This window comes from Mycteria americana, chromosome 4 (assembly GCF_035582795.1).
Source record: "Mycteria americana isolate JAX WOST 10 ecotype Jacksonville Zoo and Gardens chromosome 4, USCA_MyAme_1.0, whole genome shotgun sequence".
NCBI classification, from domain to species: domain Eukaryota; kingdom Metazoa; phylum Chordata; class Aves; order Ciconiiformes; family Ciconiidae; genus Mycteria; species Mycteria americana.
Window position 1 is genome coordinate 11,176,566 of NC_134368.1, and position 17,244 is coordinate 11,193,809.

General features: G+C 41.0%; 2 protein-coding genes across 22 annotated transcripts in view; both read left to right on the plus strand.

Annotated features, from left to right (window-relative positions):
- SH3BP2 (SH3 domain binding protein 2) overlaps window positions 1-5,929 on the plus strand; it is a 41,978-nt gene extending 36,049 nt beyond the window's left edge. For 6 of the 7 annotated variants that reach the window (XM_075499636.1, XM_075499633.1, XM_075499635.1 and 3 more), the window contains 6 exons: window positions 22-610; window positions 1,702-1,813; window positions 2,144-2,199; window positions 2,639-2,720; window positions 2,972-3,031; window positions 3,539-5,929. In XM_075499636.1, the coding sequence (XP_075355751.1) occupies window positions 22-610; window positions 1,702-1,813; window positions 2,144-2,199; window positions 2,639-2,720; window positions 2,972-3,031; window positions 3,539-3,676 (1,037 nt within the window). In that variant the 3' untranslated portion in view covers window positions 3,677-5,929. The remainder of the gene's footprint in view (window positions 1-21; window positions 611-1,701; window positions 1,814-2,143; window positions 2,200-2,638; window positions 2,721-2,971; window positions 3,032-3,538) is intronic. The other variant, XM_075499632.1, reaches the window with a different exon arrangement.
- Window positions 5,930-13,460: 7,531 nt separating this feature from the next.
- ADD1 (adducin 1) overlaps window positions 13,461-17,244 on the plus strand; it is a 65,822-nt gene continuing 62,038 nt past the window's right edge. For 13 of the 15 annotated variants that reach the window (XM_075499654.1, XM_075499661.1, XM_075499657.1 and 10 more), the window contains exon 1: window positions 13,462-13,616. The gene's annotated coding sequence lies outside the window, so the exon portion shown is untranslated. Of the gene's footprint in view, window positions 13,617-14,304; window positions 14,326-17,244 lie in introns of those variants that run through there. The other 2 variants (XM_075499660.1, XM_075499655.1) reach the window with 2 other exon arrangements.

The following is a 17,244-nucleotide window of genomic DNA, read 5'->3' on the forward strand; positions in this document are numbered from 1 at the left end:
TTGGATGTTTTCTTTCTGTAGATATGGTCCTGCCCCCAGCCTACCCGCCTCCACCAGTTCCTCATGTCAGAAAAGCTGCCTACTCAGAATCAAAAGCAAATTCCTTTTCTGGCAAATCTACTGTGTCAGTACCACCACCGCCTCCTAAAAGAAGCTTACCTGATATCAAACTAGAGGATGTCTTAAACGTGAGAGAATCCCAGTTACAGTGCCGAGCTGAACCTAATCTAAAGATTCAGTCCTCAAGCTGGAGACTAAGTGAACAGCTGCCCCCTGTACCCCCTGTACCTCTTTTCAAAAAGCCTATGTGTGTCAAAGAACCTTGCTTATTGCCTCCAGAGCCTCTGCCTCTAGCTCAAGTTCTTGCTACTCCAGAAGGATGCGAGAAGCTAAAAACCTTAAACCTTTCACCACGAACTCCTCCTCCACTACCAAGCAGTAAACCCAAGCTGTCGCAGTTTACTGAAAAACCAGTAGAGCCCAAAGTGCCGAGAGAACCTGGTAAACCTGGACTGTTTGTGCCACCAGTACTCCCAAAGCTACCTGTGCCAAGCCATCAGCCCCCTGGAATCAAGCCTAGACCAGAGAAGTCTTCATGTCCTCAGTTACAGTAAGTATGAAAATACAATGTACTATTAAATTTTTCCATTAGTTAACTCATGGACAGACATATTTCAGATTTGCATCGACATCTGTTTCTCTTCCCTGCACCATCCCTCTCTTCCTTTCAGTGTTGTGCTTTTTTTGCCTCTGTATTTGTTGTTTGAAAATTTTGCAATGAGTTTAGCTTCTGAAATAGTTCAGAAAGAAATAGTAGATAAACTAAACTTTTAAAAAAATTACACCAAAATTTTGTAGTTCATTTCTTTTTGGGTCTGTCTTAAAGACTTAAAAGCCTTTGATTGCAGTGAATAAGAAGCCTTTATGTCAGAACCTCAGTGAACTGCAAAAACAATTTTAGGCTTCTGTTGAGATAGGACACGTGTTTCATTTTATATTAAGATCAGCTCTAGTAAGGGGTGTGGACCTAGTTATGATGGTGAGTCAGATGAAACTATTTTTGTCCATTGGATCATTTAGCAGCTCTGAAGAGCAAGTAATAAACTCTTTAAAGACAGTACAAGGAAGACACTGATATACTGGAGTGTGTCCAGTGGAAGGCCACTGAGATGTTTGGGCTGTAGCACATGGTATGTGAGAGGAGGCTGAGAGAACTGGATTCATTCAGCCTTTAGGGAAGGCTAGTGGGAGATCACTGCTGTCTACAACTACTTAATGGGTGGGTATGGAGAAGACAGAGCAAGACCTTGGAGGTCTGCAGTGATAGGATAAGAGGCAACAGGCAGAAGTCACAACCTGGGAAATTACAACTAGATATTAGGAAAAACTTTTCACCATGCAGATGGTGAAACACCAGAACAGGTTGCTGTGGACAGGCTGTGGAATCTCCATCCTTGGAGATACTCAGAACTTGACTGGACACAGCTTCCTGAGCTACCTGATCTAGTTGGACCTGCTTTGTGCAGGAGCTTGGACTAAATGATCTCGATAGGTCCCTTCCACCCTAAATTCATCTGTGATTTGGGAGCTAAACCAAAACTTACTCTTCAGTTCTAGTTGTATTGTCCCTTCAGTGTTTTGTGTATATTTGTTATCTTTTCCTGAGGAGATGTCCTTCAGTTTTTGTTCTGTTTCTGCCAGGAGATCACCACCAGATGGACAGAGTTTTAGAAGCTTCTCATTTGAAAAACCAGCACTACCCTCCAAGCCAAACCAACCTGATGATGATGATTCTGATGGTGACTATGAAAAAGTAAGATCAAGCAGATAATCCATTCTTAAAGAGTATTTTTCTTGCTTATGTATACTTTGGGGAATGTCTTAAATGCATATTTCAGGGGGGAAAAAAAAGCTTTCTGAAAACAGTGATGTGTGTTGTTTTGGGTTTTTTTTAAGCTTTAAGGAATGCCTTGATAAATTCTGGATTTTAATATTGGATGTAAAAGAGGAAAAAGCATAAAGTAAAGATTAAATCACCATTAATAATTTGATACTGATGGCTGTTATTTGCATAACAAGTTGCTAGCATTTTCAGTTGTCATTGACTTAACACAGTGATTTATTTTCTTCATATTTTTTACAGGTTGCACTGCCTGCTTCAGTGTTTCTTAATACCTCTGAATCCTTCGAAGTTGAAAGGTAGAATGTGACTTTAAAATAGTTGCTTAGAAGTCCTACAAAAAACTGCACAGAACAGTATTCCAAAGATAATTTTGATAGGTACAATTTGTGTTTAAAAACACAATAAAAATATTTACATTCCTTTAATATGGAAATCACTTTTTAGGGGAGTTAGTTTAGTGCTCATGTATCAGTTGAAAATGCGTACTTCTTGCAAAGTGATTTTGCTCCACCTGAAGAAGGTTGTTCTGCCAGTATGCTAGATGGGACAGAAAGCCAGACCTTCTGTGCTGCGTTGCTGGTTCAGATGCTAGAACAGTGAAATTCTTTCAGCTTTAATGTACTATGAATTATTACAACCAAAACAGAGATTTGTAATAAGAATTTTAAGAACCTAGGCGTTTTACTTATCTGATACAGAAAATGCTAATATATATAATTGCTGTATTATTTTTAGGACATTTAAAGCTAGTAGCCCACGGGGACAACCGCAAAATGGATTGTACTGTATTAGGAACTCATCTACTAAGCCTGGAAAGGTAACTTGCAATTGCTGAATCTACCCCCCAAAAACCTTTGTGATTTAGAGGTACTGTATCTTATATATGATAAAGTACTTAACAATTTAGATGTGCTCTTTCCTTAATGCAAGAAAATCTGAGACAATCACTATCATAACTTGAGTGAATTTTTTTTTTTGAGGCTGGATTGTAACTAATTCCTTAATAATACATTGACTTAGAAAAGCTTATTAGCATAGACTGAATATGTTGCATTTTTCTTCTTCAAGGTATTGGTTGTATGGGACGAATCTGCAGAAAAAGTGAGAAACTACAGAATCTTTGAAAAGGTTAGTAGCTGCACTATGTGTGCATCTGTATATATGTGCATGTATACATGTATGAATTTCATGTATATATATGTGTGTAAAGTGTGCATGTGTATAGGTATATATCCGAACTAACAAGTTAAAGTCTAAACTTCTTCCCATTCCTAAAAGTAAAAATTAGCTGATTTACAAATACCTGGTCCAGCATGAGAGTTCGAGTACTTGGATCTGGGCTTTCTAGTTGCTCTATCATGCAAAAGACAAACTAGCTGTAAATGTTCACATCTAAATTTCAGCTCCAGTCAAATCCTAAAGGAAGGAATGTTAAATTCCTGAGTTTAATTTGGACTTATTTGTGTAAGACTAGTTTGCAAAGCAGTAGCTTGCTTGAAAGAACTTCTTAGTTCTGATGATGATGTTTTGGGGTTTGTGTTTTGTTGGGGGTTTTTTTGGTTGTGTTTTTTTTTTTAATCATTGACGTGGAAAAATGACTGTCAATGATTACATATGTTTTTTGTTCTACAACAGGATTGCAAGTTTTACCTGGATTCAGACATCATGTTTTTGAGCATGGGAAGTTTGGTTGAATACTATAGCACTCATGTCTTACCTGGTCACGACAGCCTGCTTCTTCGGTGTCCTTATGGTTACTCTAAACCAAGGTGACATGACTGGCATAATTCACTGACGCTTAGGACAAAGGGTTCCCTACTGCCCTTGAATTAATTGCGGACTCCTGCCACTGTTGGACATCCCATTATTTGCACACAGAAACTGCGTCTGTTTCAACCATTTATTCTCACATGAATTGTACATAGACTCCATTTAATGAACTTTTGGTAAAACCTTACAGTCCAGATCAGTGGACTTTATGGTCTTTTCTTTTAAAAAGATCTGAATAGATTATGTTGTGAAAGCTGTCCATGATACCTACACCCTTTATAAAACTGCTGCTATTACTAATCTCCTTGGAATGTGGAAGATGGACACGAACAAAGAAGTGGTCTGAATACAACCAATACAGAAAAGGGAAACTTCTGAAAGTGTATCAGAAGTCACTTGTGACAGGGAATACTAATGCTCTGACTTGAAGGTATTACTCCTTAAGTCAGCACTGGTGCTCAACTGAGAGTTTTTGTATTACTTGTATAGTTGACGTGTAAATAATGAAGACTTCTGTGCAAATAATTTGGTTTACTGTAGGTAAAGATGATCAGGAAATGTGACCCTTTTTTTTAAGCCACCTCATATGTAAATGTAACTTCTGATTACAATGTCTGCAGTAGTCAACATCAGGGTACTATCCAACTGATAGTGGCATCCCACGTATTACTTAATGATGTGTACTTCAGATAGGTGTGGAATAATACTGACTTGGCTTTCATGGGAGCGCCATTACTTAGTTCTGAACTGGAAGGGTAGGTGCCACTTGTATTTTTAATGGGTATGAGAAAACAGAAAGGACTACTTAAGATTAAGGGGAAGGGAGGGAGGGAGTCTTTTGAATACCCCAAATTCTGACTAGCGGTTTTCTCTCACATTGCCATCATCAAAGGTTCTTTAAAACAAAACACCACCCCACCCCCACCCCCAAACCATGAGTGTGATGCTACTATCACTCCATAAATCTTTGTGGTTAGTTTCTTAGGATCAGGTTGTCAGTTCATTGCATTCTGTTCTGTTCTAGGGCAAAACATACTGCCCTAGTCTACTTCCTGTAGTTCAACAAGAATTTTTCCATTATTGAAATTGCTACTCAGTTTGTAGTTGCATGCAAAAAGAAACCTGGTTTTAACATATTATCAGTGATAGGCATTAGCAGGGTGCTTGTAATATTTGTTCCCTAATATTTTGGGGACAGGTATCCTAAAACCAAGGGCTTGATATTTATGCCAAAATTGCCCTATCCCTAAATTTTAATAAAGAGGAGAGATTTATTTTAATGACCTGTTAAGTAACTTTGTTGATTCAAAAGTACTGTTATAATAGTCTCGTATCTCTAATAATGTTTACAGGACTTGTAATAATAATTTTTAAAAAGTAATCCTGTCATTCCTGAAACAGGAGAAGGTATCTAGTTTCTATTGGTCTGAATCTGTATTCATAAACTTCATTTTTTCTGTTACTTTTTCAAAGTTTATACATGTCAGGTTTCATCTTGTTACAGTTAGATGGTCACAACTTTAAAAACATAAACAAAACCATTACAGAATAAGCATTTTCTGTTCAGGAAAACAGTAAACCAGGATTTAATCCCTAAGGGATTTTCCTTCATAAAGAGATGTAATATTGGAAACATACATAGGAATCAAGGCAAGAAACTCTGCCTCTATCTTTTGCAAGAGATGGACATACACAGTATCAGTCTTTTGATCTCTGTTCCTGCTGTAATAGGTTTTATGTGTGTAAAGAATATGCAGTACTTAAATTTCAGATTCTGTTGAATATTGGCTATTTTAAGTTTCTAATTCCTTTTATTTTAAATGGGTATCCCTGTGGTTTGCTAACCCTGATATGACCCACTCTGTAAAGAAGGCTCAGCCAACAAAGCATTTAAAAAACATTTTTGGCATATAGATATATGTATATCAGAGCAAGTTCTAGTTTCTTGCAGTATTTACACATAGTGTTTACAGAGTAAATTTTTCTCTGTCTGGGAATAATTGACTTTGTTGTGTCATGACAATCACACCGACAGTACGCTATCTTTGGGGCCCTATTCAGAGATTTAATGTTTTTTGCAACCATATACTCTTAAGATTTTTAAACTGTAAAAATACCTATGTAATCTGATACATATAAAACATAACACTGTCTTTACCTGTGTAATACAAGATTTGCAAATATGTAAATTTTTGTGTTAATTTCCTTTTTTATATAAATGTATATATTTCTGAAGTGGATAAACTTTCAGTGCCAGTTCACCTAATTTCGTGCAGTTGTCTTTAATTTCATGGGTGTGTGTTTTAATGCTTTTGCTTGTAGTTGTGTTAAATAGTGCTTCATTCTTCTAACCATGAAGTTAGAAGAATTAGTTTTCAGCCCCCTTAAGAAGCAAATCTTCATGTAAGCAACACTATCAGAAGTTGGGCATTCTGGTCATCAGACAGTGTGGCTGGGGGTGGAAATTACCCGTTTTCCATTTACTTCAAAGTTTCCTGAGTGCAGCGTTGAGGACTGAAGCATTCATTTTATCTATTGACACAAAATGCAAGTCCAACCATAATAAATAAAAAGAGCATCTCGGAGGAACAGGAATGTTTAAGCAAGAAAGCTAAGTCTCCAAAGGTGTTCTTCAGGAGCCTGCTTGGCAAAAGAGGACCTTTCCCATTTCCCAGCACTTAATAGCCCTTCTGCTCAGCAATGTCAGTGTAACCTGGTAGGTTTACGTCTGGAGGTTAGTACAAGTACAGTAGGCTTACAACCTAGTAGGTTTACATCTCTGACATCTCCAGAATTCAAGGTAGGAGGTACAGATAAGGACATGCTAGGTAATCCCCGCATCCCTCTAGAAAGAGGTAGAAGGGTTCCAAACCAGTCTACAATCACTTACACTCTCTCTTCCAAGTCATCTTGCTCCTACTTACTATTCTAGTCTTTTTTTTTTTATGCAGAATTAGATGAAGTTAAATTTGTGGTGTTTGTAGGGAGGAAAGGCACAGCTAGAACGCATGGCTTATAGTCTGTCTCCTATACCTCTTACTAACCTGACTCTCCTCTTTCTTTCACCATAAATCAGCACCGTGCATATACAACCCACTGCAAGCTCCTCAGCTTTAAAATAGTTTGTGGAGAAATGTAAAAGCAGTATTTGGTATGCCAAAAAAATATCCAAGTTAAAATAATTGATACTAGTTTGGAAAAAGTCTTGCCTCTTCTATCTAAACTTCTAAGAAAAAGCGTTACAGGTGATATTTGTGGGGGATTGATCATCTAGGGAAAAAATTAGAGTGGTTTTGAAAATAAAAGTTTCAACAAGGGACTGTCACCTAATAGGTAGTGTATCATAAAAAGTGATCTGATATCCAGACAATTTTTCTATAGTGAATGTGCTTTCTGTCAGCAGCTTGTTGAGTGTTCCCTCCTTCAGAACTTCGGTTTTTACAAGAATTCAAATCAGCAGCAAGAGCATTCATGGCTTCTGATGCTTCATGCTTTGGAAAGTCTGAAAGGGCTGTAAGGATTTCTGAAGCTCTACCGGTGATTATTTTGGATTTGGGGACATCTTGTGGTCAGCCTCTGCCACGCAGGGTTCCAAGCAACAGGAATACAGCCGCTAGGCGTGTGCATATAAGTCATTCGGGTAGAAACCAATCCTGAGTGACTTCGGATAGAAGCTAAAGAGTAAAGCTTAACTTCAGGTGGAAACGTGATGGGCCAGGTCTTTGAAACTTAAGACGTCTTTTGGCTCATCTTTCTCACGTAAGTTGCAATGTTATTTAGTGAAATTACTCATCTGAATGTCTTTTAACCTAGATGACAATTAACTGAATTTTATATTCCTGTGTTTATATTATTCTTAAAAATATACTTTGAGGTAGAATTTACATAATGGACTTCTGAGCACAACCTAAATTATCGACATCATGAAGCATTAAAGAGTTGTTCTGAACATTAAATACTTCACCTAGCAGCAAGCAAATCACATGATGTCGCAATAGTTTCTATCTTACTAAACTGTCAACTCCTTGAAGTCAAGGAGGTTTTTTTTTCTAGCAATGGGAGTGCTTGAGATGACCATGAGTAAAACCTCTTAAAGAGGAGAGCTCATAGTTCTTTTACTATAAATACTCAAAATACCAAAAAAAAAAAAATGCTACTATAACTTTTAGAGTAGATAGCATTTGAGCTCACTTTAAAACTGGATCAACCAAAGTGATTAACTTCAGTGGGCTTAGGGTACATGGTAAGTCTCATAGCAGAGCCAGCCCCAAAATCTATTCCTTCAGGACTTCCATTCCTGTATCTTGATCACAGGACGGTCATTACTATCCCTCACCTGTACCTCCTTCCTTACAGCATCTAGTTACCAGGGAAGCAGGTAATCCACCTTCTCCACTTCATGACATGGCCCTCATGGGCACGTACTCTTAGAGATACCCAAGAATCATTTTTAATGTAATTTTACTCACAGATATCTCTGCTGCAGTTGGTTTGCATGGAAATCGCAGTAATAATAACTGTTTGCAGGATTAGGTCTCTGGATATATCAAACCAGGGAAAAGCATCTAACCCTTCTTTGAGTTGCCACTTTTTCTGCCTTTTAACAACCACTTCATACTAACTCACCTCCGTGTACAATCTTGGCACAGTTAGTTCCTGAATTGGGAGGCTGGTGTGTGCTTCAATTCTGACCCTGACAGCTTTTCGCATGGACGGAGTTTTGCACCTCTGCTGAAGGCCAGCAATGTGCAAGGTCTGCCACAGCAGGACAGAAAAGAGAAGGGTCTGTTCCATGGACACTTATTAAAGGGTTTTATTACAGGACGAATAAGGAAAGAAGTACCAGGTGTGGCCTCACAAGCTGTCTGGTTTAGGCTTCAGTGATTATGTTGTGCTTTAATTTACACTGTGCTAACATTCATGCTTATTTATTTTTCCAGGTAAATGCCAGCCACACCCTGACCATGGGAGTACTGTTGAAAATGTGCCTTTTTAAAATTCAATGTGCTTTAAAGGAATTCAAAACTTGATATTCTAATATTACAAAGCTTCTCCCCAGATTAATTAATTTTCTCCTGTATATAATAATAATTAAAATATTAAATACTTTAAAATATTTTTCTTATGCTTCTTAGCCCTCATCATTACTTTGAACTTGCCCTGGTATCTTTTTCCTTTTTCCTGTCCTTGTCTTACTCTCCTGGGTCTGTGTTTAAGTCCCACCTCTTCAAAAGTTCTAACTTGTCTTAGTGGCACTTTTCCTTCTCCTACGACTAAAGATGAAGATGTCCTTAGAGAGCAGCTAAAAACAATCTCAGCAGCTCTAGTGACCCTGGAATTAGTATAGAAGCAACTCGCAGAGAACATACATCTGAAGGCACGTGATGCTTAGGAAGTCATAAATGTTGCAATCAAAAGAATAGGCTTTACTTGGAAAAGGATTTTGGAAAAACAATTCCAAACCTCCACAAAGAGTATGGTAACGTTAAAAGAGAAATTTGGTTGCTTGATTTCCTTTTGGCTAAAGCAATCACTGCACTTTTGATTGTGTTTAATTGAAATTGTTATTAACCAGCTGGAACCATGAAGCTAGATTTACATTTAATCTCAATCATGTATAAAAATTTCCCTGTGCCCCCCTAAGCATAAAGTCAATATTTTTCAAACTTAAAGCCAAAGCGGCCTCTCAGTTTAATAGATTGTCTAAAATCTGGCAACATGTAGTATGTTGCTGTTCCAGCTGCTCTGCCCTTCCCCACCTGCTGCTTCAATTCTCTTCATTTTTATTTTTTTCAGCTCAAATAAACCTCAGATGTGTTTTTGTTTGGTTGTGGAGGGAGATGAAAGTAGACCAGAATACATTCCTCCATGTAGTTGTTCCATCAAATGTTTCTCAGATAGATGTACGTTAAAGATTGTTTCTACATACTATTTTCAAATCATCGGAAACGTTCTCCTTCATTACATAAACTGGTAAAATTCAAAAAAGCAGCTCCCTCCTGTGAAGAATATGATTGCAGCTGGGACAAAAATAGTTTCTAATAGTACTTTTGACACAACCTTACCTACACTGACCAACTTTAGTCATACTATGCATAAGCCATGAGAATGTTAATGCTGTTATACACAGCTGAAATTAAGACAACCCATTACATCATTTTTAAGAAGGCATTTAAGTTAAATTATTTCAAAGAAAAATCCCTCATGAGCTTTTCGGCAGTAACACTACGTGTGCGTGAGCTCCCTTGTACCAGCGCCAGCAGAGTCCTAGATGGCAGAGAGACACACAGTGCTTCCAGGGCTGCTCTTCGGGTATTTGGTAACGACCATTTGTGTCTGTCTACGCACACCCTCCCGCCACTCCAAGTCTGGTATGACTGATCAGGGACTGGCTTTTACTTTGCTGGCACCTGACAGGGAATTTTCAATACTGAGACTCCCCTTTTGAAGGCCCATGGGAAAACTAGCAGAGGATTCACACACTGGCATTGTTTTATTCAGAAGAACCTGAACTTTGTCCAAGAAGTGGAGTTAAAAGGTCTGCGAGAGATGAAAATGAATGATGACAGTAAGGAAGCAAGTCCTGCCCTGTCAACAGACTGTCAGGATAGAACAGTTATGACAGGACAAGAGGGAAAGATCTATTTTGATACCATCATTCCCAGTTTATAGGTAAGAAAACTGACCTGGAACTGCTTACACGGGATTAGTGCACCCCATATAAAGGAAAAGAGAAATGTCCTGATGCCAGATTTGTGACGTCAACTTCGTATTGTGCTGCCCACAGGTAGCTGTAAATGGTTTGATCACTGAGGAGTGCTAATGCCAGGTAAAGAGGTCAGTTGCATAAAAATAATTGTACAGTATTATTTTTCTGATACCTAGTAAAGCCAAATGAAAATAATTTGTAAATTAATACATTTGCATTGACTCTTTTATTTGAGACTGTATGATGCGAGTCCACTGCTGCTGATGCTTGAGCCTGCTAAGGAGAACAACTTACTGTGGATGAGGCAGCAACTGGAACATCTGTACCACCTGAAGAGTACCGCGTTCTGACACCTCTCACGGGAACGTTGTGCTGTCTGTAAATACGTGGTAGTATTTTTCTATTTTTTGAAGGGCCAGTAATCGTTCCCCAGTACACGTGCAGATGTGCACACAGCAAGCACAAGCCTACTGGCAACAAGCGTGTCTTGGTCGTTTTCCCAGACTCCTCACCAGCAGTGCGAACACCTTGGAGGGGTCAAATACCACTGGCTGAAAAATACTGCGTGGTTCGTACTGTACCTTTTGTTGTAGCTGTAACGCTGTAAACCCAGCCGGTAAGAGTTATCACGGACAGACAAGTTCTTCATGTCTTAATGCAGAACTGCTTTTTCAGATTGCCTTTGATGCCATATTTCTGCAGCAGAGCATACTGCTTTAGTATGTGTCAGGATGTATGTGCCCTCCCTTATGTTTCTACCTGTGTAATCCTACCTTTGCCTTTGCACCAAGCGTTGCCATTCCTGCAGCTGGGTAGAGGCAGTTCAGGAACCCGGTCAGGCCAAAAACTGAACTGGCAAGATTAACACCATCACGCATCAGCTTTAGCAGTCTTGGGCTGCAGAGCGAGTTGGTTGAGTCAGCTGATTCAGCAGAAAGCTGGCCTCACCCCCTCCCTCACCCCCTCATTTTTCAATCAGATAAGCCAGGTGAAACGGTATCGTCTCTGACCTCATGATTATGGGATATGATGGAAGGGGCGGGGGGACAGCAGGAACCTGTGAACTTGGGCAGGTCACAAGGTAGGACAGCAGAAGAGAGTGGTAAAGGAACGGCTCTCTGCTGCACCATTTCACCATTAGATCGAACAGGTGCCATGATAAAACACATCCTTTGATCAGCCTAAGCTGCTTGTGACACCACACCCGGTAGTTGTGACACCACACAAACACTTGAAACCAGCACTGCTAGTGGAAAAAATGACCCTGCCCTCCCTGGTCCCTGGGCACTGCTGTTGTCCTCAGCGTCCCCCTCTTTCTCGGCACTGCTGTTCTTACAGCCACACGCTAAGCTAGATAGGAAAACCGTTCATTTTAAAACAAAGCAGTATTTTTTTGCTGAGTTAGTTTTAACATGGACCCATTCTCCCAGTTACTTTACCAGACAAGAAGAAAGAGAGCTTTACGTGTTGAATGCTGTGGTAAGAGAGGTAAGCGAGGCGCCAAGATGAAGGAGAGTTTTGACAGACAGTCATCTACACACCAAGGGGAAGACAACACGGGAGCACCTGCAGATCTTGTTGAGTAGGCTTTGAACAAGGACAAAAGTATGCTATCTGGTATGTAAACACATCCACTGGGTTTAACAGGGTTCAGTACCAGACAGGTGAAGTGACTTTAATGTTTTAGGCTTATAGCAACAGTTCTTACAAAAAAAAGTTCAGACATGATTTGCTAATTATTAGTAATTACACTAACATGTCCTGTTGTGGGATGTTTTTGATTAGGCAGATGTACATCCAGCGTCTTCTTGTCAGATGTGCCACAATCATTCTGTGTCACCACTTGACAACTAAACCACCATTTTTGGTGGTTGAATTCACATATAAGTTTATGTGTATCTCTATGGCCTGTTTTTCCATTCTGAACAGTGAACAAATGAAGATTAATTGCCAGAAAGCGTGAACTAGGTAAGTGGAGTGTGTTTCCTCAGTGGAAGTGGTTGGACCAGGCTAGATTCCTCCCATATTCCAAGGGAGAGATGTTTATGGTGCCTGAAGGCACCCACCAGGTTCACTAGCAGGAGTCTATTTTTCTTCTGATTGTATGGATAACTTGGGGCTGGGGGCTACAGATAACAGAGGAGAAGAGTTTAGTGTTTCTGAAAGCCTGCTCCCAGATCCCCAACTCTTCATTTGACCTGATGCAGGCACTATTCTATACAACAGAGTTTCCAAAAAGAAGTGTAAACCAGCAGTCTTAAAATGATATAGAAATGATAGTAAAAATGTACAGAAAATAAAGATGGCTAACAGAACAAGTTAACTTTATAGTTGGTGCTTTATTTGCAGTGACTAACAAACTGTGGGGTTATACTAGCCACACAGCTCTTCAAAAGACTTAGGCGGTCTAAAGGAATGATTTATAAAGGCCTCCTATATAGAAGCTATACAATGTATCTGCACACTTCCTGAATCAAGTGTACAACTTCTCATTCGACTGGAATTTAACATCCGGAGGACATTCGACCGACTTAAGTACCTTCGGGTTTGACAGATGTCTCTAACCCTCACCAACGCAGTTCTCAAGTTTGACTCTGCTCACTGGGTATCTGCGCTTCTGGATCGATCTTTCCCTGCTTTGAGCTTCCAGCGATTAGGTATCGTCTCTGCTACGGGTTAAAGAACCCTTTATCGCCACGCTTCCTTGGCAATTACTTGATTTCCGCCCCTATCTCTCAGCCTGCTGTAAGATAAGCTTCCCAGACGACGCGCCGCTCCTTTCTGAAGGGATCCAGCTCCACAAGAAACCCCTTCCCCGCATCGGGGGGCTCTTCTCAGCCTCTGCCCCGTCGCTCGGCAATCACCCAGCACCACCCGGAGCCTCACGACCCGCGAAGCGCGGCCCCGGCTGAAGCAACGCACCGCCAGCGGCGCCCGCAGCGCTCCCCGCCATCCCCCTCACGCGCCTCCCGCCGGCCAATGGCAGAGCTGCTTAGTCGCCTGGCGTGCGCCCTCCAATGGGCGGCGCGGTTATTGGCCTGCGGCCTCGGGAAGCCGCACCCTGTCAGGTGGGGGCTGGGGCTGCTCGGTGGCTGTGGGGGAGGAGGGCGCGGAGCGGAGCGGCGGGAGGCGGAGCTGGGGCAGCGGCGGCCGAGGCAGCCTCGTCAGCGGGACCGTCTGTGGCGGCCCCTTCTTTCCCGCTCCCTCCTGCTGCCCTTTCTCATCTGTCCTCGGGTGAGCGCTGTCGCGGAGGGCTACGGGGGTGGCGGCGGGAGGGGCGCCGCCGGTAACGGTCCGGGGGGAGGGGGGCAGAGGAATGCGGGGGGCGCGCGCGGCGGAGGGGTGCAGCCGTTAACGGTCCTCGGGGCGGGGGCGCAGCCGTTGGCGGCGGGCAGGCTGTGAGGGGGAGGCGGGCGTTGCGGAGGGGCGCAGACGCCGCGGGGAGGAGGGGGGAGGCGAGGCGAGGCTGGGGCGCAGACGCTGGAACCAGCTTGTTTAGCCCGGGGCGGCGGGGAGGAGAGGAGAGGGGAGTTGTTGTCTCCGCCTTGAAAACAAGCAGCGGGCGGGTGGGGGGTTTGTGTGTGGAAAAAACAGCTGCCCGCTGCTCGCAGGGTGCCTGCGGTGACGGGCAGGGGCGGGGAAGGAGGGTTTCGGGTCTCTGGAGCGATGTGGGGCGGAATGAGGTAGTCTGCAGCCGCTGAGTGGGACGGAGCTGAGCTGCAGGGGCGTTTGGGGTTGGAGGGGCAGGTTCCTGTCAGCCCTCTCTCAGGAGAGACGGTCCCCCTGCCCGTGCCCACCTCCCTGAGCGAGGTGGGATGCTGCTGTTGCCGCCGCAGAAAGCGGCTGCTCAGCCTTTAAATCTCCATTGCACCCAAGCGATGCGTCTGCTGGCTCTTCCCCCGCCGCCCTTCTGCTTCACCTGCTCCTTCTTCTAGACTGCGAGGTGACCTGCTGATTATGCTTGGCAAAATGCGGGCATTAGAGCGTCCAAATAATCGTCCGCAGAGGACGTAGGAATGAAGGAGGAGATGTGATGCGTTTGTGCGGTGTTATTGATTGGCGGGGCACCAGTAGCAGCAGCGGACGGGCAGTTGTTTTGTTTCCTCTGCTGGAAGGGGTGTCTATATTTTAGCATTTCTAGTGTCTGCTTTTGATACAAAATGTCACGTCTTTCTGCACATAATTACTGCACAGTCTCTCTGCTGCTTTTAAGGTTGATTTTGAAGCTACGTTTGCTTTGGGTAAAACTATCAATTAGGGAGGGGGAAAATCCAGTCAAGCTGGAAAAATATCTATGGCTGTACTGAGATAGAGGGCTGGGAATAGCAATGGGTTTAAATCTTTCATTAGATACTGCTGTAGCTCAATGGTGTAAGCTCATTGCTGGTTTTGTTTTATTCTCTGCTTTTTGGAAAGTTGCTGTAGGTCATAACGTTATCATATACCAGAAGTATTCTGTTTTCTTGCATGGTGACATGGCTGTATATGGAGCTTTATAAAACACGTCTACCTGCAGTTTATGAATTCTCAAACTGGAACTACTGCTAGGCAATTTCAGTATGCTTTGCTGAAAGCTACAGGTATCTCCATGCACACAGGCTATTTACGGCTCTGGGTTCTTATAACGTGGCTGAATGTGCGTTAGCAGTTCTTAACTGCTGCAAATTTGTTCTTTTTTGTAGAATAAAGAATTTATTTTTAAAATAAAGAAATGCAAACTATTTCTGAAATAGGGTTCCATTTTTTGTTATTAAATTGATTGATGTAACAATTCCGTGCCTCAATAAGGAAATATTCTTTTTAGAGCTGTTGTATAATAAGTGAGGAAAAAATGCAACTATGGTCTGGCTTCTCAATTCTGGAGCAGGTGGCTTTGGTATTTCTTTACATTCAGTAAGCAGATTTGATGTGATCGTGTAAAAATAGTCTTAAGTGAACATAATGTTCTATGTAGTTTGCCTCAATTACAGAATTTAAACTTGGTGGAAGAGACAATTGCAAGTTTGTACATCTTCACTGTAGCAAGATAATATGTGCGTTACTACGTTTGCATGTTTAAGTATCTTGTAGTTTTACTGGAGTTCTGTTTCTATATGAGGTTCCACACTGAGGATAGTGCTTTTTAGCCCAAAACTGTTGTGTTGCCTGAATAGTTTCTTTTTATGTTTGGCCATTATAAAATGGTGTGAGAAATCTGAACGTTTGTGCTTCATCTGAAACAAGCACTTTTGCTAGCATGTTGTGCCAATAAGTTTGTTAGAGTATGGTTCGCTAATGCTGTAGAGTGAAGGTCGTTTACTGAATCAGTATTTTTCTGTGACAGTTCTTTTTAGATGTCTCCAACAGAAAATGACTCCATTCTGTTCTCATTCTTTGAGATTCATCATCAATATTAAATGTTGTTTTGCATGTATGAAACTAGATCGTTTGATGAGATTATGTGGACAAACCCATTTGAGCACTGAGAGACTTTCACAGGAGTAAGGATAAAGCTACTTCCACCCCATTCAAGTCTCGCTTTTTGAAGGCTAGCTTCGCAGCATGAAGTGCTTTTAATAAATCTCCTCACCCAACATTCTGTGACTTGCTCTAGGAGGAAAAAGCTGAATTTTGAAGTAGCCAGTTCAGTTAATAAATAGAATAAAATATTACAACCGGAGGTTTCAAACTAGAAGGATGCTTAGCACGTTGATTGCTAGTAAGCATATAACTCCTATGTGACAAGTGCTTTCTAACTCTGAGGAGGCTAGACAGTAAATCTTGTACCCACTTCTTTTCTGAGTTGTAGAAATAGTTTTCTTAATTATTTAAGAACTATAGCAATGGTGAATAGCGAGTAATTTGTAAATCCCAAACTGTTGCTATGCAAATGAGCCAGTCCTGCTTTGAGGGAAAAAATAATAGTAACAAAACTTGCCCACTATTTTATGAGGGAGACCGTATCAGAGAAGTATCGCTTCTGTTGTGCAGTGAGGACACCGGAAGCATGAGGACATGAAGTAAAAAATAATGCTAAATTTCTGATTTTGATGGCTTTTAAATTAGAATTTACTCTTTGACCATGCTGCATGGCAGAAAACAATCTCTGAAATAGCACTGTATTAGTAATTCATACTGTAATTAAATATTTCTTAGACACTTTTAGAGTGATAGGTGCTTTATATTTAAAAAGTGATTGTGAGCAGATATGAATGTAAGTTTAAAGTGCTGATTCTGTTGTACAGGTCATTTGACATCTGCTGAGGAACCTGTCTAAAACTCTTCTGTTATAGTTCTTCTATATTAACAGATTCAAAAGCAAGTGTTTTTTTAAAAATAGTAGAAGCTCCTAGATTACCTGAGTTTTGCAATTTTCATTCATATAATTTAATCAGCCTTCTCAGGGGAATAGGAAAACATTACCTAGTCTTGCCACTTATTCAGCATTTGTCTTAAGGTACTCCTTTTTGGTAGGGCTGAGAACAGTAGGTGTACAAACCTGTTGGCAAAGAAAGGTGTAAAGTGTGAATCATGTAAACCAGTTTATTTCCTGAGGAAAGCTTCTTTAAAAAGTACTGGTTATATAGATATTTTGATCTATGATAATTTTTACTTTAAAATTACCCTTTTCTATGGTTACTTTTCCTATCATTTTAAAGTATTGTGTGTACAGTCACAGGGTTCCATAGTAATTTAATGGAATGCTCAACATAACTTTTTGATAACATCTGTTATCATCTCAGTAAGCATCTGTTGTTTATTGAGACTAATCTTGATGATCTTTAGTCAAATTGAAGCAAATAATTGGTTTCTTTTCTCACCAGTCAGAGGATGTTGTTTACTGTGGTCTTGTCAGTTCAGAAATTTTAGTGGTTAGTGGTTG